A 23831-nucleotide genomic window follows, 5' to 3' on the forward strand; every position below is an offset into this window, starting at 1 on the left:
ATGGCTGTGTATCACCAGTGATCTAACAGGCATGTTCACGGACAGACCCACGGACATCCAAACACCAGCCCTTGTAAGACTCCTGATGAGTGCTGAGACTGCAACTTGTCTTCCGTGAGAGCAAAAATGTGCTTCTTGTTACTGAGCCATCTTTCCAGTCCTGGCATTTTTTGTTTGAAACAGGCGGACGTAAAGGTAAGGTCAAAACTCGAGGGCTGCCAGGTTGTGGCTCACCTGGTAGAGGAGAGCTTTGTGCAACATGCACATGGTCCCGGATTGGATTGACGGCAGGATATAATCCAGAGGTGGTGGCCCACACATTCAGGAGGTGGAGGCGGGTGCATCGGAATGGAATTTCAAAACAACCCCGAGGGGGCTGAAGAGATGGCTCAGCGGTTAAGAGCACTGGCTGCTCTTCCAGAGGTCCTGAGTTCAGTTCCCAGCAACCACATGGTGTAATGAGATCTGGCGCCCTCTTCTGGCCTGCAGGCACACATGCAGGCAGAGCACTATATACATAGTAAATAGATCATAGTTAGAAAAAAAACCAAAAAACAACCCTGAGGTACAAAGGTGGAGGTCAGCCTAGCCCACAGAAACCTGTCTCAAAAAAATTAAATAGGGCAGGGTTCCTGTGTGCTTGTGCAAGCAATTAATCCCAGCACTTGGGAGACAGAAGCAAGCAGATCTCTGTGAGTTAACCTGGCCTACCTAGTGAATTCCAGGCCAGCCAACACTGCAAAGTGAGATGCTGTCTCAAAAAAGGAAAACCTAACTGGACAAAAAACACCTAAAACACAAACAAGTATTATGGCCGGGTGGCGGTGGCGCAAGCCTTTAATCCCAGCACTCTGCAGGCAGAGGCAGGCGGATCTCTGTGAGTTTGAGACCAGCCTGGTCTACGAGAGCGAGTTCCAGGACAGCCTCCGAAGCCACAGAGAAACCCTGTCTTGAAAAAGAAACAAAAACAAAGAACATGAAGAGGCTAAACCTATGAATCCAAAGAACAAAAAGAACAAATAAAATCTTAGGGAGGGTGAAGAGATGGCTCAATAGCTAAAGAGGACAGGCTTTTCTTGCAGAGGACCCTGGTTTGATTTCTATCACCCACCACACTGTGGCCAACCATCATCCAATCCCAACAGGAGTGCACAAGACACACACACACACACACACACACACACACACACACACACACACACACAGGCAAAACACTCATGCACATAAAATAGGTAAACCCCCAACACATTAACAAAAAGACGGATCTAAAGGAATAAAAAGGCATTCAGTGAAATGGTAGCATATAATTTCACCAATCTAAGGAAAACAATGGGCATTCAAGCACCAAGGCGTTAAGAAACTTAAGTGACAGGAGAAGGACCTCTCTGTGACACACCATTGTCTACACGTAAAAACTTGGAAGAGAAAACCAAGTGTTAAAAGACACTGGTGGAGGGGCCGGAGAGATGGCTCGGTGGTTAAGAACACTAGCTGGCCTTCCAGAAGTACTGAGTTCAATTCCCAGCAACCACATGGTGGCTCACAACTATTTGTAATGAGATGTGGAGCCCTCTTCCGGCCTGCAGGCATACATGCAGGCAGAACATTGTATTCATAATAAATTAAATCTTAAAAAAAAAAATTGCGAGAGATCTCCAGACTATTGCAAAGGGGCTGGATAGGGGGCTACATGGTTAAGAGTCTTCCAGAGGACCTGGGTTCATTTCCCAATACCCACATGGCAACTAACACCTGTCTGTAATTCAAATTCCAAATTCCAAGGGAATTCAGTGCCCTCTTCTGGACTCTGTCGGGACTACATCTAGGTGGTGCTCAGTCTGACATGTATACAAAACACCCATATACATTAAAAACAAACAAACAATGAAACCAAAGGATTTCGCAAGCAACAACTATTGAAGACATATTCTTAGTAGCCCATGGAGCGCTTTCGAAAACCGATCACATCGTAGACTATAAGTGATGCCTTAAATAAAAAAGGATCATAATTATTTCTTCTATGTACTCGTATCACAGTTAAGTAAAACTAAACATCAATAGCAAAAGAAAATCTAGAAACTATGCAAAGAAAAGGCAGTTGGACACTGCTTTTGAGGGATCCGTGTATTAATGAAGAATCAGGAGTAGCGTTTAAAAATTCAAGGGCTACAAGGGGCATGGAGTGTTACGACAGCTCTTCCCGCCAGCCTGGCTCCAGTGCTGCGTCAGCCCCAAATAACACACAGAGACCCTATTAGTTACAATGCTGTTGGCCAATATCTTATTGGCTAGCTCTGTCTTAAGTATTAACCCGTAACTACTAATACAGGTGTTTCTACAAGGTCTTATCTTACCGAGAACGCCAGACTCATGAGTCCTCTCCTTCCGGGACCTCATGGCAACTACTCTTACTTCATTTCCCAGAATCCTCCTTGTCTTCTAGTCTCACCTATCTTGCTTCCCTATTGGCCAACAATGTTTTACTCATCAACCAGTAAGAGAAACATGTGTACAGAAGACGTGCCCCATACTGGAGCTTGACGGTTTTCCTGCAAAACTGATCAAATGTTTTTCAGACACTGATGAAATGCTTTGCTTACTGTACAAGTATGTGTCTTGCAAAAGAGGAAGTCAGTGGGGGTCTGAATTCCCCATAATTCTGCTGTCTGTTTTCTTCTTTACTGACTTGTTTTCTGCTTACTCATGAAGGGACCAGTTCCCCATTTCGGCAGCCGTAACAGCTTGTCTGACCTTGTCTTAGTCACTAAGGTCAGATGCCTGCCCCTTTTGGCAGCCATAACAGCTGAACACGTGCTTGTCTGACCTTGCCTTGGTCACTAGAAAGTCAGATGCCTGCCTCGTGGCAAGGAACCAATCAGAAGTTACCTGGTGGCGCTATGCTTTACGGCTCTGGGTGTACTTTATGGACAAGTGCACAGCAATGACTCGCAGAGCATAGCAACCACCCTGGGAGGGCCTATGGGCCATAATAACCAGTTGACCAATCAACACAGGGCAAGCCCTCCAAGCCTGGAGGCACACCAATCCTGAGCCTGTGTGTACCCCTAGACACTCCCCTTACGCTGCCCTATAAGATCTCTATGCAGACGCTTAGAGCTGTCTTTGCTAGCCATCCGCCATGGCGGGTGGGTGAAAGACCCGAGCTAACATGGGGTTAGCTCGTTAAACAACAATAAAGCCTCGTGCAGTTTGCATCAAGCTTTTGATTCCGCATGGTGATTGGGGTGACCGAGGTCCTTGGCTGAGACCCTGGAAGCCTGAGCTTCCCGAGGGTCTTACACTCACTTGAGAGGAATATAAGAAATGGTGCTGTTCCTCACTTGAGAGCTATGTAAGGAGCGGTGATCCTGATGAACTTTGTGGCGTTGGTCATCAGCCCAGGCAACCCTCCTGACCCCAGCTTTTGACTCTTTCCTTTGTCACCCCAGTCCTCCCCTTGAGAATCCCAGTGTGATCCCAGAGTATACCCAGGAAGAGCTGATGGTCCGGTTCTTAGGATTTGAAGAGGGACATTGAAGAGAGACAGATGAAATGACAAATGATCAATTAATAAATAAGGCAGGACCTGACAGTGATCTGGGGGTACAATATCAATACTGGGAGTGACTTCTAGTGAGTGTTCTAGGCCAAAGAGACACTACAGTTCTGAACACTCACTACTGAACGTCAACAGGCTCACTTTCCACCCATCACTACATGTCTTTAAAACACAGTTCTTCTTGTTCATAATTATGTTCACCTGTGTGCTGTGTGTGTGTAGGATTGTGCACATGAATGGTGGTGCCCACACAGGCCGGAGGTGCCTGATTCCATGGAATTACCATTGAATCACCAGCGGTTGTGAGTCCTGTATGTCCCGCTCGTCCTCAAGAGTGCTGGAACTAAACACAGGTCCTCTGCAAGAGCAGTGAATGCTCTCAACTTCTGAGCCCCTTCTCTAGGCATGTGTGTATATGTGCGCGTGCAAGCGAGCCATGACGCTCGTGTGGTGGCCCACAGTACAACTAGTGGGGGTTGGCGCCCCTTCCGCTCTGTGTGTCTCAGGGATTGAATTCGGGTTGTTAGGCTCGGTGGTGGGTGTGTACACACATAGAGCCATCTCACAGGCCTGCACGGCAGACAAAACAAATTGGCTGTTGTCAGTGGCAACCTGGCTCCTCTTGCTCTGTCTGAGTCTGCTGCGGTACCTTTCCAGCATAGAATAGGAACAATCTCTACTTCCACGTCTGTCAGCAAACTCTGAAGAGACAGATGTGAGGTCTAAGTGTCAGATTCAAACTCCATCCTGGGCACTTGGGGACCAACCTGAGCCCTCGAGAGACACACAACCTTCCTCTCTTAACCCATAAGGAAAGTGTGAATATATCTTCTGGACAAGGCAGCAAAGGGACCTGTTTACGCTTATGTCCCAGGGGGAGGAATAGCAGCAATCCACTCTGAAGGGTAAGTAAAGGCTGAGGTGAGATTCATTTCACGCCCAAGATGACGGGACATCTCCCCGGCACATCTCACTGGGTGATGGAAATGAGTGTCTTCCCTCATAAGACAGTGGCCCAGAATCGGGCCCAGGCCCAAGAGTGGTCCTCAGCTCCAAGGCTGGAGGAAACAGGCTCACTGGTCACTTGCAGATAGCCTGGAACCCTGTAGGTGGGTACTGTATTGTGAAATTTTGTGAAATGTGTGGTGTTGTAAAACCCTCAGAAGCGTAGGCCTCCAGGATCTCAGCTCAGGACCTCAGTCACCCCAATCACCAGGCGGAGTCGAAAGCTTGATGCAAACTGTACGAGGCTTTATTGTTGTTTAACGAGCTAACCCCATGTTAGCTCGGGTCCTTCATCCACCCGCCATGGCGGATGGCTAGGAAAGACAGCTGGAAGCGTCTGCATAGAGATCTTGTAGGGCAGTGTAGGGGAGTGTCTAGGGGTGCACACAGGCTCAGGATTGGTGTGCCTCCAGGCTTGGAGGGTTTGTCCTGTGTTGGTAGTCATGAGAATCAGTGGGAAGAAGGTTGCCAAGGATCACGGTAGGTAGGGCTTTCAGCAGCCACCCTGCAATCCCCAGGAGCCACGAGGTCTTATTACGTCTGGACTATCTATCCCTAGGCTTCAGCACTCAAAGCTGGAGTCCTAAAAGACTCAACCGTCCTGAGCCTCAGTGTTAAGTCCTCAAGGCTACTTTGAGAGTCTTTAAACCATGTTCTTCCATTCCGAGGCCACTCAGCCCTGGATCCTTAAGGATACAAGTACAATTCCTCAGCTTCCACTGTAAGGCGTAAATGGTCCTGCTCCAGCTCGCAGACAAGACAACACACACACACACACACACACACACACACACACACACACACACACACACACCTCTGTCAGTTAGTCCTTTGCGGGTCCCCCTTATCCGCCACCGGTAGCAGGGATCCCACTCACAAGCTCGGAACTAATCGGGACACAGTGATTTCTTCTACAGTAGGGACGCGAACCTCTTGCAGATCTTGGACTGTGGCGAGGCCAGGGGGACTCCACAGTTCCTTGAGCAGGTTGCGCCACCGAGGCAGCACTCATCGTGCTCTGCAAACGGGCGAGCATCCCTCCCAGGGCTGCGCCACCGAGGCAGCACTCATCGTGCTCTGTAAACGGGCGAGCATCGCTTCCAGCGGCTGCGCCACTGAGGCAGCACTCATCGTGCTCTGCAAACGGGCGAGCATCCCTCCCAGCGGCCAGTGGTAGAGAGGCAGATCTGCACCCCCCCCCCCCCCCCCCCCCCCCGCCTGTCCTCTCCCGCCCACCTCGGTTCCCACTCCACCCTCTTTTAGCAGATGTTAGCCAGAAATAACCCCAAAGGACCGCTTGGCAGAGATGTGGGAAGTCTTGCCCGCAGCTTGCGGTCCAAGCCCCGAAAAGGCCTTTCTCAGAGTGCATTGGTCCAGCCTGTTGTCACTCGGCTCAAAGGATTGTGGGTAATGTAGTTTCCAGAGCTCCGCGGGCGTTGATGCAGGCAAACCGTAGGCTCTGCAAGCTGCTAAAAGTTTTAAGGGCAATAGCCGGTCCATGGAGCCCCTCGGGGTCGCGATAACCAACTTTCCGGTTCGAGTTCGGGTACTGTGTGATAAAGAGACCCGAGGCGTCGTCTCAAATAGTCCTTAACTCCGGAGCCTGGGGTCAACCCCTCCCTTAGAATATCTGGGGTCGGGGGAACTGCCAACAGAAGGTGCCCAGAGTAGGAAAAACGAGTGACCTAGAAGTATTTGGCTCACAGGGCATCAATGAGACCAACCAAACCAAACGACAACAAAAATCTTGAGTTTTGGAATTTCTTAGTCTCTTCCTATGAACAAAAGTAGACTCCCCCCTCCCCCCCCAAAAAAAGTAGACAAATTAGAGCCGGATGAGGGGCTGGGTCTCTAGAGGGAGAAGCTGGATTTGAAGTCATGTGTAGTTATTCAGTTTGTAATGAACTCGGCTGTGCATCACCCATACAATGGCATTTTGAAGCCCTCTCTCATCTCCGGGCCCTTACATTCATTCCTTCTGGTTCCTATTCACTAGCGTTTCCTGAGCACTGCCGGGAATAATATAAATGTCTTATTTAGGGCGGGACACTCAATCTTTTTCTTTTTAATTCTATTTTTTATTTCTTCCCGTCCCTCTCTCTGCGTGTGCTCACGGAGGTCAGAAGAGGGGTGTGAGAGCCCCCGGAGCTAGCCAAGGTCAGCCATAACCAATCTGACACAGGTGCTGGGAACTGAACTTGGTTCCACTGGAAAATCAGTACAAGCTCTTGACTACTGAGACACCTCTTCAGTCTCTAAGGTTTTCTAGAGTCCTTGTTTGGAGGTTCTAGACAGAGAGAGCAGTTACTCATATAGTCTTGATCAAAGATTGCTCCTTCTCTACCAGGGAATGTTTTCCTTTTGGATCAAACTCCCAGCTTCAGGAGGGACATGCTTGGAACAGCAAGGGAGGGAGAGAACACTTGCCCAGCCCGCTATGTCAACTACATCAACCCTGGCGATCAGAAGTGTATGTTGTAGCCAGACTGCCAGCGCATTCTGAGAGCATTTCTTAATGCAAATCACAGTGGACTCAATCAGTTTAGACAGGTCTTGTAGTTTTTTTTTAAATGTAAAAGTTACCTTCATCGAAGTCACTAGTATAAGTAAAATGTACTTTCCAAAGAACTGTACACCTATGCTCTTTGTAGGTTCACTAATAGCCTTTAACTGGCAGCAAGCCTCGTGATCATTACCATATGAGCAAACAGTGACTTGTCCACAGAACAAGATTCTGCTTAACAATAGAAATACTGATGTGTTCCTGTAGGCAACAATAATGAATCCCAAGCCAAATACCCAATATATGCAGATAATTAGAAAACAGGCAAACACTTCATGATTCCCTTTGAATAAAAATCTAAAAAGTACTAGTCAAATTAAACCATTATGAATGAAAGCTCGTCACCAGATACCTGAAGCCCTGTGGAAAACAGATTATCCAAGAGAAGAGAAATTCTGGATAGAAACATTATTGAGATCATGATGCCTGTTTGGATTTATAAACAGTTCAATGCATATACCATAAACATGTTCACGTAAACGCACGTCTGTTATATATCAGCACGTTAGTTCTGTGTAACTCGAGGACTGATTTCCGTTGGTTCAGTTTGAAAGTGTTTCAGTCTATCTTACTGGGGAAACTGGGGGTGAGGGTGGGGGTGGGAGTGGGGCGCACCTTAGTTCAAGGCAACAGAAGCACATGGCGAAGGCTGTTGCCAACATGGTAATAAGCAGAGGGGTAGCCAACACAGCTAGGACAGTGGTTCTCAACCTTCCTAGTGCTGATGCCCTTTAGAGCAGTTCCGCATATGGTGGTGACCCCCAACATAAAATTATCGTGTTGCTACTTCATAACTGTAATTTTGATCCTGTTATAAATCATAAATATCTGTTGCAACCAAATATGCAACCCAAAGGCCCACGGGCTCAGAACCACTTACCTAGGGGCTGGGTATAACCTTCAAAAGACCTGCTCTTAGTGACCAACTCCTCACACCTGTGCCTCATCTAAAGACTCAACGGTCTGTCAAAGTAGCATCACTATCAGGGAAGCAAGTCTGTAAAGCATGGGAGGCATTTCAATTCCAAACCTCAAAATTCCGTTCCTGGCTCCCCAAGGCTCATCACTATCTCATGGTGCAAAAAAACTCACTTAGCTCCACTCCAAGGGTCTTCATTCTTAGCAGTTCCCATATGCTTTAGAAGCTCAGAGTTTCTTCTGAGATCAAAGGTAAACTCTTTTTTTTTTGTTTTGAACTTATTTTTGATTTTAATTGAAATTAGCTATTTCTCTTCCTATAAAAAGATTATACTATTTGGCGGTATTAGAAAACAGTGATTTATCTAGTTTCTTTTCATTTTCCTGGGGACTAATGGGATACAGTTTTAGTCAGATGACCAAAATTAAGAATTGTTATCTAATTAGGACACTTGATTAACTTGATTATGGTGGCTTCAATGACAATGTCTTCGGTTTATTGTAGCAACCATTTTTGTCAGACTGATCCTAAATGTGGCTTTTCTACCCTTTTACTCAGGCTTTTGAAACTTTGGATTTCTGAATCATGGCTCTAGTTTTTTCCTCCTCCTCCTCTTCATAACAAAGGCATCTTTGGGAACAGCACACATTCTTTCCTGTTAAGTCTGTAATATAAAAATATTAATGATAACCAAGAAGGCACTCAAGAAAAGTATGACTTGGGATATTAGTAAATGAAAGGTCAACTCTTAACTGAGCCAAATAAAACCAAAAAGGTGGTTATGTTCAGTCCCAACTACAACGGCCCGCAGTAACATTCCTATTTCAAAAGGGAAGAAGGGCCATAGAAGGGAAGGGACTAAGAGGAGAACAAACAACAAACAAAAACCTGAATGGAAAATACTAACTAAATCCTGCAGCCGCACTTCCGGGATCAGGCACACAGGCTGCTGTCACTGAGGTTCAATAGACTTGGGCATGCCTACCCCTAAGGCCTTGCTATTTGTAGCCCCTGTAGCCTCTATTGGACTGGTTCCACTTGGTGCTGGCAGTTTTCCTTGGCAGACACCCCACGTTCCTGACAGACACCATGCAATTAATTCAGTCTGAATTTCCCAAGCTCCCCGTCAGAGACACTTGAGGAAACGGACCTTGTCACACACTAGTTAGCATCAAAGGCTACTCGTTGGAATTGGTGGAAGCCACCATGACATCATACCTTCCGTTCTGCCGGCCTGTAAAAGGAGCAGCATGTCAGTGATATTAATACGGCCCATCCAAGCAGAACCACGGCCTCCTTGGTCCACAGCTGCAGTGGCCTGCACTGGGGGGAGCAGGATCCAGGAAAGCATCTCTCTGAGCAATTCTTTACAAAACCTTAGCAAGCACCCTTTGAGCCAGGCGGTGGTGGTGCACGCCTTTAATCCCAGCACTCGGGAGGCAGAGGCAGGAGGATCTCTGTGAGTTTGAGGCCAGCCTGGTCTACAGAGTGAGTTCCAGGACAGGCTCCAAGACAATACAGAGAAACCCTGTCTCGGAAAAAAAAAATAAAGCAAGCACCCTTTGAAAGGAAAATTCTTTCCACCAGTTTGTAGTTTAACAGCGCGTGTGTGTGTGTGTATATATATATATATATATATATTTTTTTTTTTTTTTTTTCCTATGCCCTAGTAATGAAGTGCTTGGCTTTTTTAGCGGTTCACATTAGCATCTATGGCTGCTCTGTCTGCAACTCCAGCACATTCTGTTCCTGGCAAAATGGCTTTGGGATCTCCATGCTCTACTTTTTAGCTGATGTTTCTCATAGTAAATTCTGCTACAAGCAGCCAGAAATAATTATGTCACAGCCTGAATTTAGACTCAGTTAAAATATCTGGAGGCAAGATGTGGGCAAATTATTTTCCAGAATGCAATACCCATGGTCTCTTGGTTTTCATATAAAAACCCTACTTGTCAACTAATCAAAGCCCATGTTACTGTACCCATTATTGTTTCTGTTGGGCTCCCCTAATTTCACAAGTGACAAATGACACCAGGAATCATGGACTTGTTTCTATGCCGCACAGTGAAAAGTTTCCCTTCAACGGTCTAAGGCATGGTGCCAGATCATGTGGGAATCGCGGAAGAAATTTAAGTTATTGTAAGAACACTGAATGTTGTAGTTCTAACAACTGACCTCACCTTCAGGATAACCAATGGGCTAAATAAAAACAAATCATCCTTCTCCCAACAAACAAACAAACAAACAACCAAACAACCAGCAGGCATTGAGGCCCAAAGTTAGGACTGAAACACCCTGCTTTGTCCCACTAAAGTCTTGGAAAGCAACAGAAACCGCTCTTTCCCATGACAGTACCCCCACTGAGACCTGAGTGGAGCTGCCTTCAAAACAAACAAACAAACAAACAAACAAACAAACAAAAACCTGTTCCAGTTTACATAAACAGGGCCTACAGTAGTATTTTACCCACCTAAGGCTGTGAATAAAAACTTGATTAAAAGTACACGGAAAAAAAAAATAAGGCCTTTATTATTGCACGAAACAGCAGAAGTTCCTGGCTAGTGATCCTGGAGTATGATAACAGTAACCTGAACCATGGGAGACAAAGAATGAAAAAGAAGACAATCCTTTCTGAAGCCTCCAGCCAAATGCAGAGCATGTTCTTTTAGGCAAAATACAGACAAGAAAAAAAAAAAAAGGCGGGGGGTGGAGGGGTGGGGGGTATTAAGGTCATTTGCAAGGCACAGGCAATTGAGGCTTTCACTAGGGAAGGGGAGAATTAAGGTATGTTGGGGGGGTGGGATATGCACTCAGTAGAGGTGCTCGGGATACTTTCTGGGAGATGCTATGGCAGTTAGTGACTTCTGGCAAAGGAGACAGACTGTCTGGAACGGGCAGGGTACCGCCAGTACAAATGACACATGCCTGGAACTCACGTGGTACTTCCCCCCTCTGAAGACTCTAGTCTGCTGCAGTGAACAACAATACAACAGTCTTGGGGGGTTTAAGGGTGCTTTCAAGCGTAGGCTTCCAGGAGCTGTGATGGTCTACCAGCGTGTGGAAGGATGTCCCACACTTTCTGCCTTTTCTTGGACACTTTTGGTGTTAGAAGATGCTACAGGGTGGTCTAAGATCTCCTCATTTGCTGTATTTAGAAGGTCTTTCTCCAGCGTGCAGGATCTGATGCCGAGTGAGGGTAGACACTTGGCTAAAAGATTTCCCACACTGGTCACATTCGTAGGGCCGTTCCCCAGTGTGGATTCTGCTGTGTTGAACAAGGTTGGTAGTTCGGCTGAAGGTTTTCCCACATTCGCCACACGTATAAGGCCTTTCTCCCGTATGAACCCTCTGGTGTTTAACCAAGTCAGCTCTCCGGCTAAAACGTTTCCCACACTGATCACAGTCGTAAGGCTTTGCTTTAGTGTGGATTTTCTGGTGTTCAGCAAGGTTGTAGCTTTCCCTGAAGAACTTCCCACATTTGGCGCACTCGTAGGGCCTTTCCCCAGTGTGAGTTCTCTGATGCCGATCAAGTCTGGATTTGTATTCAAAGGCTTTTCCACACTCCCCACATTTATAAGGACTTTCTCCTGTGTGGACTCTCTGGTGTCTAATCAGGGTGGCCTTCTGCGTATAAGATTTCCCACACTGCTCACACTCGTAAAATTCTGTGGTAGTGTGGATCCTACGGTGTTCAATGAGGTAGAAGTACTGTTTAAAGAACTTGCCACACTCCCTGCACTCGTAAGGCCTTTCTGAAGTGTGGGTTCTCTGATGTTTCATGAGGGTGGCTCTTTGCCGGAAGCACAGACCGCACTCCCCACACTCATAAGGCTTTTCTCCAGTATGGATTTTGGAGTGTTTAATGAGGTTGGCACTTTGGCTGAAGGATTTCCCACATTCTTCACAGTTATAGGGCTTTTCTCCGGTGTGAACTCTCTGGTGCACGGTGAGAGTGGCCTTGTGACTGAAAGATTTTTCACACTGCCCACATTCGTAAGGCTTGTCCGTCCTGTGAGTCCTCTGGTGTGTCACCAGGCTGACGATCTGTCTGAACAGTCTCCCGCAGTCCCCACACTCATACGGCCATTCTCCCGTGTGCGTTCTCTGGTGCCGAAGGAGACTGGAGTGGCATCCGAAGGCTCTCCCGCATTCCACACACTCGTAAGGCCTTTCTCCACTGTGGACTCTGCAGTGTTCACTAAGGTTGGAGCTCTGACAAAAAGACTTTCCACACTCACCACACTTGTAGGGTTTTTCGCCAGTATGACGTCTCTGGTGAATTCGAAGTGTGGCTTTTTGGCCAAACAGTTTTCCACAGTCAGGACACTCATAGGGTCTTTTGTCAGTTTGGTCTGTCTGGGATGGCACAAGTGTGCGTAAATCTTGCTTACTGCATTCGCTAGATTCCACCTTTCCCCTTTCACGGCCGACTCTCTGGTACTCAAGAAGCTTGTGTTGGGGGCTGGAAGACTTCTTATATTCTTCTGACTTAGAATTCTTTTTCTCACTGTGAAAAGCCTTTTGCTTCTCGCCTTTGGGAGTGGCCTGGGGTTGGAGAAGATTCCACATAGCTGGGAAGTTCGCTCCAGTCTTACTACAGATGAAAGGGTTCCCTGATACATGGAACACACAGCTCTTCCCAAGGGAGTCCGCATCTCTCTCTAACCAGTTCTTGGCTCTAGGATGTTTCTGGTCCAGGAGGTTTGCGCACACCTCAGACAAATACGGTTTCTGCCCAGGTAGGTCATTCAGATGCAAGATGTCTTTCAGCGCTGTGACGTAGGTGTCAGAAGGATGAGTCTTCTTCGTGGGTAGACCCTCCTTTGGAGCTCGGACCTGTGGTTCTTCAGTGGGTGACACACTCTGTGCACAGGCTGTCTCTCCCGTCTCTGCTTCATGCCAACAATCTGAAAGCACAGAAAACATAGTCACTGTGGTAGGAATTACCAATAATGCTCTAAATTTATTCTCCTTATTGAACTCACCACGAGGAGTGGCTAATTGTTTTTAAATTTTTTATATGTTTAGCTTTATATTCAGATCATCTTACGATCTGCAGGATACATGCAGAAAATATTTGCCCCAGCTTCTAGCTACTTTTATTGCAAAGATGTAAGTTGTGTCAACTGGGGGGAGGAAAAAGTGACATAAACCAATTTTAATCTTTCAGAGCAAATCTTGCTTTTTGGCAGATTTCTGCCGGAAAGACTACCTCGTATCCAACAATCTGCTTTTAGCCAACTATCTACAGGTGGATTTCATTTGTGGTTGGTGAAGGGGGCATGGAGGAATATTATTTAAATGTTTCCATAAAAGAGGAGAGTAAAGACTATAGAGTAAACAGCCTTCCCTTACAGACACCAATCTAGATGCCAAACAAAAACATTTTTCCCATGTCTACTTACTTTCTCAAAGATTTAGTTTTGTATTTCTATGTATTGTGTATCTGTGTATATGTGTATATACATACAGGCCAGAGATGGTGTCAGATCTCCAGGAGCTGGGTTGTAGACTGTGAGCTGCCTCATGGGCACGCCGGGAATTAAACTCCAGTTCTCTAAAAGAGTAGCAAGCACTATAAACCATGGAATCATCTATCTCTTTTCTTTTTATTTATTTATTTATTTATTTATTTATTTATTTATTTATTTATTTTTGGCCCTTCTCTTTCTCTCTGCCTTTCTCCTAATCTTTTCATTCCTTCATAATGTGGGTAAGGGAGGCCAATTCTTAATAGATAGGATAAAACGTAACTATAAACATGCAGTTCAGCTGTGGTTAGAATAATCCAGACCCAATACCGTAAACCATGTTTTCATAGTCTGTATATCTGTGAATAGGTTTCTTGGCCCTAAATATCCTGACCATATTCTACACAAGAAAGAAGGCCATATCCTGGGGACGCAGGGATGTGGTTAAGAGGGAACACCGCTCTTCCAAAAGTTCCGAATTTTGTTTCCACCATCCACGTTGGATAGACCCACAACCATCTCTAGCTCTAGCTCCAGGAGATGCGATTTTCTCTTCTGGCCTGCCACCCCAGTGCACATAACCTGCCCTCCAATGAATCTCTTTCTTTCTTGCGTTTGCATCCTTAGCTGCTTCCTCATGATACTCCGGGAGAGTGGTGCACTGTACCTCCTCCTCTCAGAAATAATCCCTCTTCAACTGCGTTCACCCCTGCAGGAGATAATTTCATCTCTAGAAAGTAAAGTCCACCGTGCAGATTAATGAGTGCCACAGCAAGCCGGGCGGCTGCTGAGATGGAGCAGAGGCTGTTCTCCTGATTATCCCAGTCGTTGCCTCTGCCTTCTGAGCACGCCTTTGGCAGGTTCGTGTTTGTGCCCCGTCCAGCTTAAAACTGTAACGGGTCATAAATGTTAGGTATTCCCAATGGACCTTTGGGCCTAAGGGCTGCAGGCCGCTGCTTGTGCGTCTCTGGGCCTGTTTGGTCCCGGGGACAATATAGTAAGGTAAGGGTAGGCTGCCCTACTGCTGTGGCTGTGGGGATTGTCAAGGCTGTTGGCTTGTTGATGGGAGAAGAAAGCTCCAGAAGAAACAGAGTGAGGTGTCCCTCTTTATAATTTAAAATGACCGAGGGTGCCACTCGACAGGCTGGCAGTGAAGGGTAACACGGAGGGCTAAAAGTGGGGGCCTGAGTCTCAGTGGCTTTCCCCCGTGGCTTTTTAACATACTTTCTAGCTTTATAGATGATGGCAAAGAGGGTCAGAAGGCCCCTAGTTGACATGCTTGTTAAGTTATCACAAGACAAAAGTTTCAGGAAATAAAGCTACCGTTACCACTGTTCTCTCAGACATAGAGTCTAAGCACATTAGGTGGACTTTAGTTGAAAGCAGAGCAACTTAGAGAGGTCACCATTTCTAACCAAGACTATTTTTTTTTTGTTTTTGTTTTTTGAGACAGGGTTTCTTTGTGGCTTTGGAACCTATCCTGGAACTAGCTCTTGTAGACCAGGGTGGTCTCGAACTCACAGAGATCCGCCTGCCTCTGCCTCCCGAGTGCTGGGACTAAAGGCATGTGCCACCAACACCCGGCTCCAAGACTATTCCTAACACAAGGAGCTCACCACACAAACCTCAACCCACAAGGTACAGATCCCAGGCCTTCCCTACCTCCTACGCTCATCTGATGTGCTAAAAATGGAAACTAAAGAAACCAAAGGTTCAGCAGGTTGAAAGCCCAAATTCAACAAACAGAAACCCAAACAGAGATACATGGAAGAGGGGGAAGATTAAAAAAAGAAAAAAAAACTGGTAGAGAAAGATAACACTATGAACATCTTTATGTATACATATGTATATGTACACACATATGTACATGTATATGATCACAGTATTATTCATGTATATACACATACATACATACACATATGAATGTATATTTTAAGTAAACATTAATCCGCACACACAAAGGCCTAGCTCCAGACCAAGGCTATCCTCAGATTGGCTTTGCCTGGCCTAGGATCAATCAAACAACAACACGCACTAGTTTTATCCGGCCCAGCTCCATCACACATATCCCAATCACACTTGCCCAATCCAAGGCAGGATAGACTCACACATCAGACACACAACCAAAAAAAAAAAAAAAAAAAGTCCACATGCCCAGGCTATGCCGAAAAAAACAATATGAAAGGGCAAGACAGCATGTCTCCCATCAAAACCCCGAGGTCTGATAGACCTGTTCTTTAGTGAGAATTACTTAGATGAATCCCAGGACACAGAATTGCAAAGGAGTATCATCATTGGTGACACACTGCTGAGAGTTTGAGGCTAGCCTGGTCTACATACTGAGTTCCAAGACAGTCAGAGGTATATATAGTGAGACTCTGTCTAAAAAAAACAAAACCTGAAAACAAAACAAACTCACAGACTTTATGAAAGACTTCAAGGAGTTTAAAAAGAACACGAGCAGACACCTAACTGGATTTCAACACGATAACAATAAACACCTGAGTCACGTCCAAGAAAATACAAATATAAGGCCGAATGACATGATGAACACAATTCAGGATTTGGAATCTGAATTCAGTAGAGAGGCAGAAAACTCAAGCTGGAATGGGGATGGAATTGAAAAAAAACTCGACAACCCAACTAGAAAACTAGCAAAAGCCTTACACATAGATAGATCAAACAGAAGAGCAAACATCAGGTCTTGAAGATAACCCAACAAGTCAACTAGAAAACTCAATGGAAAGCCTTACAAACAGGATGGATAGAGTAGAAGGCAGACTGTCAAGTGCTGAAGTAGTAGAATTAGACCACATGACAATGATTATGAAAAGAAACTAAAAGCACAGGAAAAGAGTATGCAGAAACTTTGGGACACCATGAAAAGCTCCAATCTTAGAATTTTATTTATTTTTTTCATTTTTAAAATTCAATTTTAATGTTATTATTAATCTTTGCATTTTAGATATGGATAAAGGGGAAGAATTGGTGGCCAATGGCATAGACTAGATCTTCAGCAAGATCATAGAAAAAATTCCCTAAACTAAGAAAAGACACACCCATATAGATACAAAAATCACACAGAACACCAAGCAGACAAGACCAGAAAAGAAGCTTCCCATGGCATGTAGTAGTTAAAACACCAAATATACAGAATAAAGACTACTAAAAACTGTAAGAGCAAACACACCAAGTTGCATATAGAGGAAAAGCCATCAGAGCAACAGCTGATTTCTCAATGAAAGCCAGAAGACCCCAGAGCAATACACTCCAAATTCTAAATGACCATGACCACCAACCTAAACTACACTACTTAGCAATACTATCTTCCCTAATTGAAGAAAAAAAATGTTGAATGAGAAGGAAAAACGTTCCGTGATATGAACAGGTTAAAAGAATTCATAGGCAGGGCCTCTGACAGTGGAACCAGTATTTATCCCTAGTACATGAATGGACTTTGGGAGCCCGTATCTCACGGAGGGATGCTCTCTCAGCCTAGATACATGGGGGAGGGTGTAGGTCCTGTCTCAAATGATGCGACAGACTTTGAAGACCCCCCTGGACGGTCTCACCCTCCCTGAGGAGTGGATGGGGGTGAGATGGGGGTTGGTAGGGGGGATGGGAGTATGGGAGTGAGAGGGACCTGGGATTTGTATGTAAAATAAGATTGTTTATAATTTAAATAAAATTTATATAAAAATAAGTCTAAAAAAAAAGAATTCATAGGCAGCGGGTCACCTCTAAACTTAATGTGGGTAGCAATACTTTGGAAGGAAAAGAGGAAACAGACAGCAAAACAATGACTGTAAATATCCATGGCTTTCATTCTCCAATTGAACAGGCTGACAGGTGGTTCAAGAAACAAATATCCATCCAGGCAACCACCCAGGAGGGAGAGGCACGTTCCAGGGCAGCCTGGACCGTTACATAGAGAAATCCTGTCTCAGCGCCTCCTCCCCCCCAAAAAAACAAAACAAAACAAAACTCATCTTTCTGTTGTCTTCAAGGAACTCATCCCTGTTTTTACCCAGCTTTTAAAGATAGGCACTACCTTCAAGGGAAAGATTAGAAAAAAAAAAGTTCAGTTAAATGGGACCAGGAAGCAAGTAGGTATACTAATATCTGGCAGAACAGACTTCAAACTAAAAGTAACTATGGGTGATAAGAAGGATACTTCATTCTAATATAGGAAAAAATTTAACCAGAAGACATTACTACCCTAAACATATATGCATCACGATTTCATACAAAGAGAATTACTAGAATCAAAGACACAGATAAGCAACAACTCACTAATAGCAGGCAGTTTTAATACCCCACTTTCTCCATAGACAAGTCACTAGGACAAAAAACACACAGAGAAACATCAGCATTAAATGACAGAGTCTATCAAGTAGACTTAGTAGAGATCTACGGAATACTTCCTCCAACAGAAAAGAATATACATTCTAACCAGCAGCTCATAGAAGCTTCTCTAAAATAGATTATATCTGGGACATAAAATAAATCTTAGCAAATTCAGAAAAATAGAAATAACTCCATATATCCTATGTGACCATAAAGCGATAAAACTTAAAACTAACAGCAAACAAATCTCTAGGAAATTCACAAATTCAGTGGAATTGAATTTACTATTGAGTGTTGGGCTGGCAGAAGAAAGGAGGAGGAGGGGAAGGAGGGGGAGGAGGAGGAGGAGGGAGGAGGAGGAGAGGAGGAGGAGGAGGAGGGGGAGGAGTAAGAGGAGGAGGAGGAGGAAGAGGGTGGAGGAGGGGGAGGAGGAGGAGGAGGGGGAGAACTTTCCCAGAACTACATGAAAATGAATATACAACACAACAAAACCTCTGGGACATATTAAAATTGTCCTCTGAGGAAAGTGTATCGCTCTAAGTGCCTACCTTAAAAAAAAAATCAGAAAGAGCTCAAATTGATGACTTAGTGAAGGCAACTGAAGAATTTGGAAAATGCAAGAACAGTACAAACCCAGATCAATAGCTGGCAAGAAATAAAATCCAGAAAGAAACAGAAAATCCATTAAACATTAAAATCCATTAATGAAACAGAAATAAAGACAACACTACAAAGAATCACAGACCTTGACCCAACTAAATGAAAGAGAGAATCCAAATTAACAAAGTCAGAAATGAACAGGGAAATATTACTACAGACAGCAAAGGCATTCAGAATATCACAAAAGACTACTAAAAAATCCTGAATTTAAGTGGGAACAGTTTTTTTTTTTAAACTATGTGATCTGTTTGAACTCTTGTTGGATACATGAATCATGGGACACCAGCTGCTACCTGGGAAGAGAGAGACTTGGTTCTTGGTGTTATGAAAACCTAGGTCCCATAACTACTTTCCTTTTGGTTAGTATGTAAGTTACTTCCCGTTGCTGGGAGTAAACACCAGGACCAAGGCAACTAATAGAAGGAAGGACTTATTACAGTTCCAGAAGGGAAGGAGTCCATGATGGCAGAGTGGAGGGATGGTGGCTGGAACAGGAGAGGTCACATCTGAAACTGCGAGCAGATGTTTCATACAGCACACTTATAATTATAATGCTGTTAGACACACAGCAGATTCCTGGCTTGATCTGAACACAACCTGGATGTCGTACCCTGCACCAGTTGTTACTCACGAATGAGGAACAGTCAATTGTTGTGACCATCCTGACATGTCTACCTCATGAAAGGAATCAGGACTTTCTCCCAACCCCAAGTTGTTTAACTATATAGGAAATAGATAATGTAAGTCATCAAGAAAGACAAGACGGATGAGTGATTGGTTAAAAAAAAAAATCAGTATTTTAAAGAGGCCAGGATAGAGGGTCTTGTACAACAGTCTACCCACTACATAAGCACCAAACATCCCAAATGTATGAAATTCCTGAAAGAGGCAGCTATCAGACACCACCTAGAAGCCGGCTGAACTTGGAGCAAAAGGAATTATGGATATGAACTTGGCCGTCTTGCCAAGGAAGGGGCAATACCACTTTAGAAGCTGTGGTTAATGTTAACTGTCAACCTAACAGAATCTTGGCTGACCTGGAAGAAGGGCTCCCTATATCTGTGGGGGACTGTTTTGATTGTGGTCATGGGTGGAAGACCTGCCCATTATGGGTGTCACCATTCCCTGGGCTTGGGATCCTAGACTGTGAATGAGAAAGAGAGCTGAACACTGGCATGCATTAATTCTCTGCTCTTGACTGTGGATGTAATGCAACCCGTTTTCTCAAACTCCTACTTCTGTGACTTCTCTGCCACGATGGAATGCGGCGTGGAACTGTTGACTCTAAAGAAAGCCTTTCTCCCTCATGTTTCTTTTGTCAAGGTATTTTGAAGGCGAGGATGTAATAATATCACCAGACCTAAGATAAATGATAAATGGGTGTTTATTGGGGAACAATTACATAGAAAGATTCAAAGAACCATAGGAGCATTTTCCTGCTGTTCCTACCAGATCCGATGACCCAACAGAAAAAGCGCCCAAAGGGAAGCCACGCCTCAAGCTCCTCTCTTTCTCATCTGCCTGAAGCCACACCCAAAGGGGTGTCACCGCCATTTCAGGTCCACGGACCAGGTGCCTATAGTATTTCATTAAAGCAACAGGAAAAACCTAAGACAGACTCATTACCATGTGTAGAATGTAGAGTGTAGAATGTCTGCCACCCAGACATTTCGAAGAACGCTCTGGGGTGGCATGTATTAGGGCTGTTTAGGGTAGTGCACATAGCTCAGAACTGAGACCCATGACACACCTGCCCAGAAAGTAGGGAAGTTAACAGGGCCTATAGTTTGACTGCAGAAATGGCAGAGCTGGTTCTAGGAGAAAGAGACAGATGAGAACCAAGACACGGGCGGTACGGGCGCCTTACCCAGTGAGGCTATAAGTGCAAAGTTCTCCAGCATGACATCGAGATACAGGAGCCTCTGAGATTCATCCAGGAGCTCCCATTCTTCCCGGCAGAAGTACACAGCCACGTCCTCAAAGGTCACACAGCCCTGTCATGATGGGGACAAGTCACTCAATGACCAACTTCTTCTAGGATTCCGAGTTAACTCACCCAAGTGCCCTCCCTTAGCTTACTGTCCTCTTTGGAAGCTAAAGAGCCAACACACTGAAGCCCACCTGTGACTTCATTTTGAGATCACTAGGACCTCCCAGTGCACCCAGAGAAAGGCAAGGAGGGAGTAGCTATGCATTTTGGACCTGCCAATAACAAGGCTATCAAAACTTCTTTTGAGCCCACAGGCCCTTAGGATGGGAGAAGGTGGAACATGTGTAAGGTTTTTTTTTTTTTTAATCTGAGTTGAGTTCCACGCCTCCTACTGAAGCCTTGGCCACCGACCAGATCAGCTGCATCCTCACCTGGTTCCTACAGCTCCTGCTGTGCTAAAGATGTCTGTATCTCCAGCTAGCTGCTCAGTCATCAGATCTGGCCATAACTCTCACCCTTCCTGACTTTTCTGCTAACGGCATTACTGTCCGGATCTGGGTGTCATGGGGCACACGCAGAGCCCAAACACTTAGTAGGCTGAGAGACAGGAGTACCAGCTGACCGGAGGAGTTAAAAAACAGCCTTTAGAACATGAAGAAGTGAAGAACCAGAAACAAAAAACAAAACAAAACAAAGGAAATAAAGAAGACCCAATTCCATTTCCTAACTGAACGTCAAGCCATAGTTCAGGGCAAAATGGGCCTTCACCATTTGGGATGTCTCTGTGATTAATCTTCCCCAGAGTTTCAGATCTGTGTGACTAGCTACCAGATGACACCTGCACTATAGGTTTTCAAATCTCAATATCCTTCTTTTTTTGTATCTATGTATACAGCTATGTATCTATCTATGTTGTATCTATGTATGTATCTATCATCCATCTATGTATCTATCTATGTAGCTATCTGTGTGACTAGCTACCAGCTAACACCCCCACTATGGGTTTCCAAATCTCAATATCCTTCTTTTTTGTATGTATGCATATATCTATGTATGTATGTATCTATCTATGTATCTCTCATCAATGTATGTATGTATGTATGTTTGTATCTATCTATCTATCTATCTATCTATCTATCTATCTATCTTCTATTGTGTAAGTGTCCACGTGTGGGAAGCAACATGCATGTAGAGTGTGGCGGTCAGGAGAACCAGATGGGGTTGGTCCACGTCTTCCACTGTGTGTCCTGGGCTTGTCAGGCTTGCTGCTAAGTGCCTTTACTCACTGACCTACCGTGCTGGTGCTGTCTTCCCCTTTTCCTTACATTTGTTCATTTTTTCAATGTGTGTGTGTGTGTGTGTGTGTGTGTGTGTGTGTGTGTGTGTGTGTGCTCACATGTATGTGGGTGTACTCATGGAAATCAGAGGGCAATCTGCAGGGGCCCGTCCTGTCCTTCTACCATGTAGGTTCTGGAGACTTGAGTTAGGTCCTCTGGCTTGGTGCAAGTGCCTTTACCTGCTGAGCCATCTTGTCAACCTCTCTGTCTTTCTTAGGCTCTCACCACATCGTGCAGGCTGGCTTTGAACTGGTGATCCTCTTGCCTCTGTCCTCCCAAGCGTTGAAACTCCAGGGGTTTGCCTCCATGCTAGACTTTACATCCCGCTCTTAAGACGCCACCCCCCCAATGAATTCTACTACCAACTTGAGACAAGGAGTGGGGCCACACTGGTGAGGTTCTGGAACACTCCCCACTCACCTGTGTACAGACCGTATGCGTTTCTGTAGACCTGGGATTCTGTGGGAGGAAAGTTGTAAGCGTCAAAGACCATGGCGGGGGTTTCATGGGCTCAGGGCTTCCCGTGACCCCTGTCCAGTCCCTCATCTTCATGACCTTTGTATTTTAAATTATCTCTAAACCTCGGTGCACGATGCTGAGTTACACCAGCTGTGGGATGCTGCACAAAGCTTAACCTTCCCGAGGCTCCAAGTCATCCCCTTCCAAGCCGGTTTAACTCTGGGCAGCTTTTGGAATATTTGGAATATTTTGAATAGCCTCTGACTGCATCCATCCTCCACACAGTCCCGCTGGCTCCTAGGTCCCCGAGGACGCAGGCAATACGCTTCACCTTGCCATTTTTCAGCTAGAATGCCTCTGGCTCAAGTGTCCAAACATGACATTACCGATGCCAGTCAGTCAACCTCCGGCTAGTCCCACTCTCCCACGCCTCGTTGCTCTGGTTATGAGAAGTGGGGATCCCACCCACGGGCTTGGCACTGATCTGGACCAGGAGTTTCTTCCATAGGGACCTGAGCTGAGCGGGGTGGGGTGGCGCTCAATAGGCTCTAGGACTCAGGTGTCTGCGGCAGGGGAGCACCCAGTATGCAGCACTCACCTGAGCCGGATGCCTCGGAGTCTCCATCGGATTCTGCTGATGGTGCTGGGACCCGCGCTCGGCCGTCACCGCTGCCCGCGGTCTCATCGGCTGTCACTCGGGTGCTTGCTCGCTCTCTTACCTTGAGTCCAAGCCTGATGCTCAGATTCCTCCAACAACCTAACCAAAGGGAAGTTAAACCACAGACAGGACGCACTGTAGGAAGTCCCGCCCAGTGCCAGTCGGTTCTGCAAGTCCAAAACTGCTCTCTTTGGCTCAGCATTTGCTACCCTTCTCCCGGCATTATGGGTAATGTAGTTCTTACTGCTCAGGTCGTCAACAACGTCAAAACGCGGTCCATCCTCAGAAGCATCTTTACTTATTTCTGAATGTCTTTTCCGAAGTAAAGGAAGAATGGTGGGGATTTTATTTGGGAAAAACACTCGAGGGAGTGCTTTTTCTAGGTTGGTTTTGAGAGAGTCATTAAAGATTCCATAGGATTGTGTGTGTGTGTGTGTGTGTGTGTGTGTGTGTGTGTGTGTGTGTTACTGGAGATCAAACCCAGAACCTTGCACATGTTAAAACACTAAATCATTTTAAAAGAGAAAACAAAGACTCCAAAATAAATAAACAAAAATAGACATGTTATTTAAAGGTTAATCTGCAAACAATTAAATTATATTTAATGCATTTGAAACTGTTTGGAAGTACCATAAAAAGAGAAAATAAAATAAAAAAATACCATTAGACTATCTGACGTAAAGAAATAAAGCATCAATACTAGCTACAATATAGACGACTATCAAAAATATTATGTAACACAAGAGTGACTTTCCACTTCTAACCTGCCCCTCTGCAATGCTCATTACTCAGTTAAAAGTTTTTTTTTTGCTCACTGATGGGAGCAAGTGTTTTTCAGAGGTGACGTCAACTCCCTTGGCCTAACTGTCATTGTTCATTCTTGTGACATGGTCCTGTCATCCTCTCCGGGGGGGGGGGGGGAG

The 23831-nt window shown here is 45.3% G+C and overlaps 1 protein-coding gene across 1 annotated transcript; it reads right to left on the reverse strand.

Annotated features, from left to right (window-relative positions):
* Nucleotides 1-10574: 10574 nt before the first annotated feature.
* Nucleotides 10575-22343, reverse strand: LOC100757182 (zinc finger protein 883). The gene is made up of 3 exons (XM_035449185.1): nt 22212-22343; nt 20392-20518; nt 10575-12953 (listed from the first exon to the last, which is right to left on the reverse strand). Exons 1-3 carry the CDS (start codon nt 22341-22343, stop codon nt 11185-11187), a joined length of 2028 nt encoding a protein of 675 aa, XP_035305076.1. The 3' UTR covers nt 10575-11184.
* Nucleotides 22344-23831: the final 1488 nt, after the last annotated feature.

Source organism: Cricetulus griseus, chromosome 9 (assembly GCF_003668045.3).
Source record: "Cricetulus griseus strain 17A/GY chromosome 9, alternate assembly CriGri-PICRH-1.0, whole genome shotgun sequence".
NCBI lineage: Eukaryota > Metazoa > Chordata > Mammalia > Rodentia > Cricetidae > Cricetulus > Cricetulus griseus.

Coding starts and splice junctions, on each gene's coding strand:
- LOC100757182 (XM_035449185.1), bottom strand. CDS start 22,343: ATGAAGATGAGGGACTGGACAGGGGTCACGGGAAGCCCTGAGCCCATG. Junction 20,519..22,211: donor CGCATACGGTCTGTACACAG/GTGAGTGGGGAG, acceptor CCATCATGACAG/GGCTGTGTGACCTTTGAGGA. Junction 12,954..20,391: donor TGCACTTATAGCCTCACTGG/GTAAGGCGCCCG, acceptor CTGTGCTTTCAG/ATTGTTGGCATGAAGCAGAG.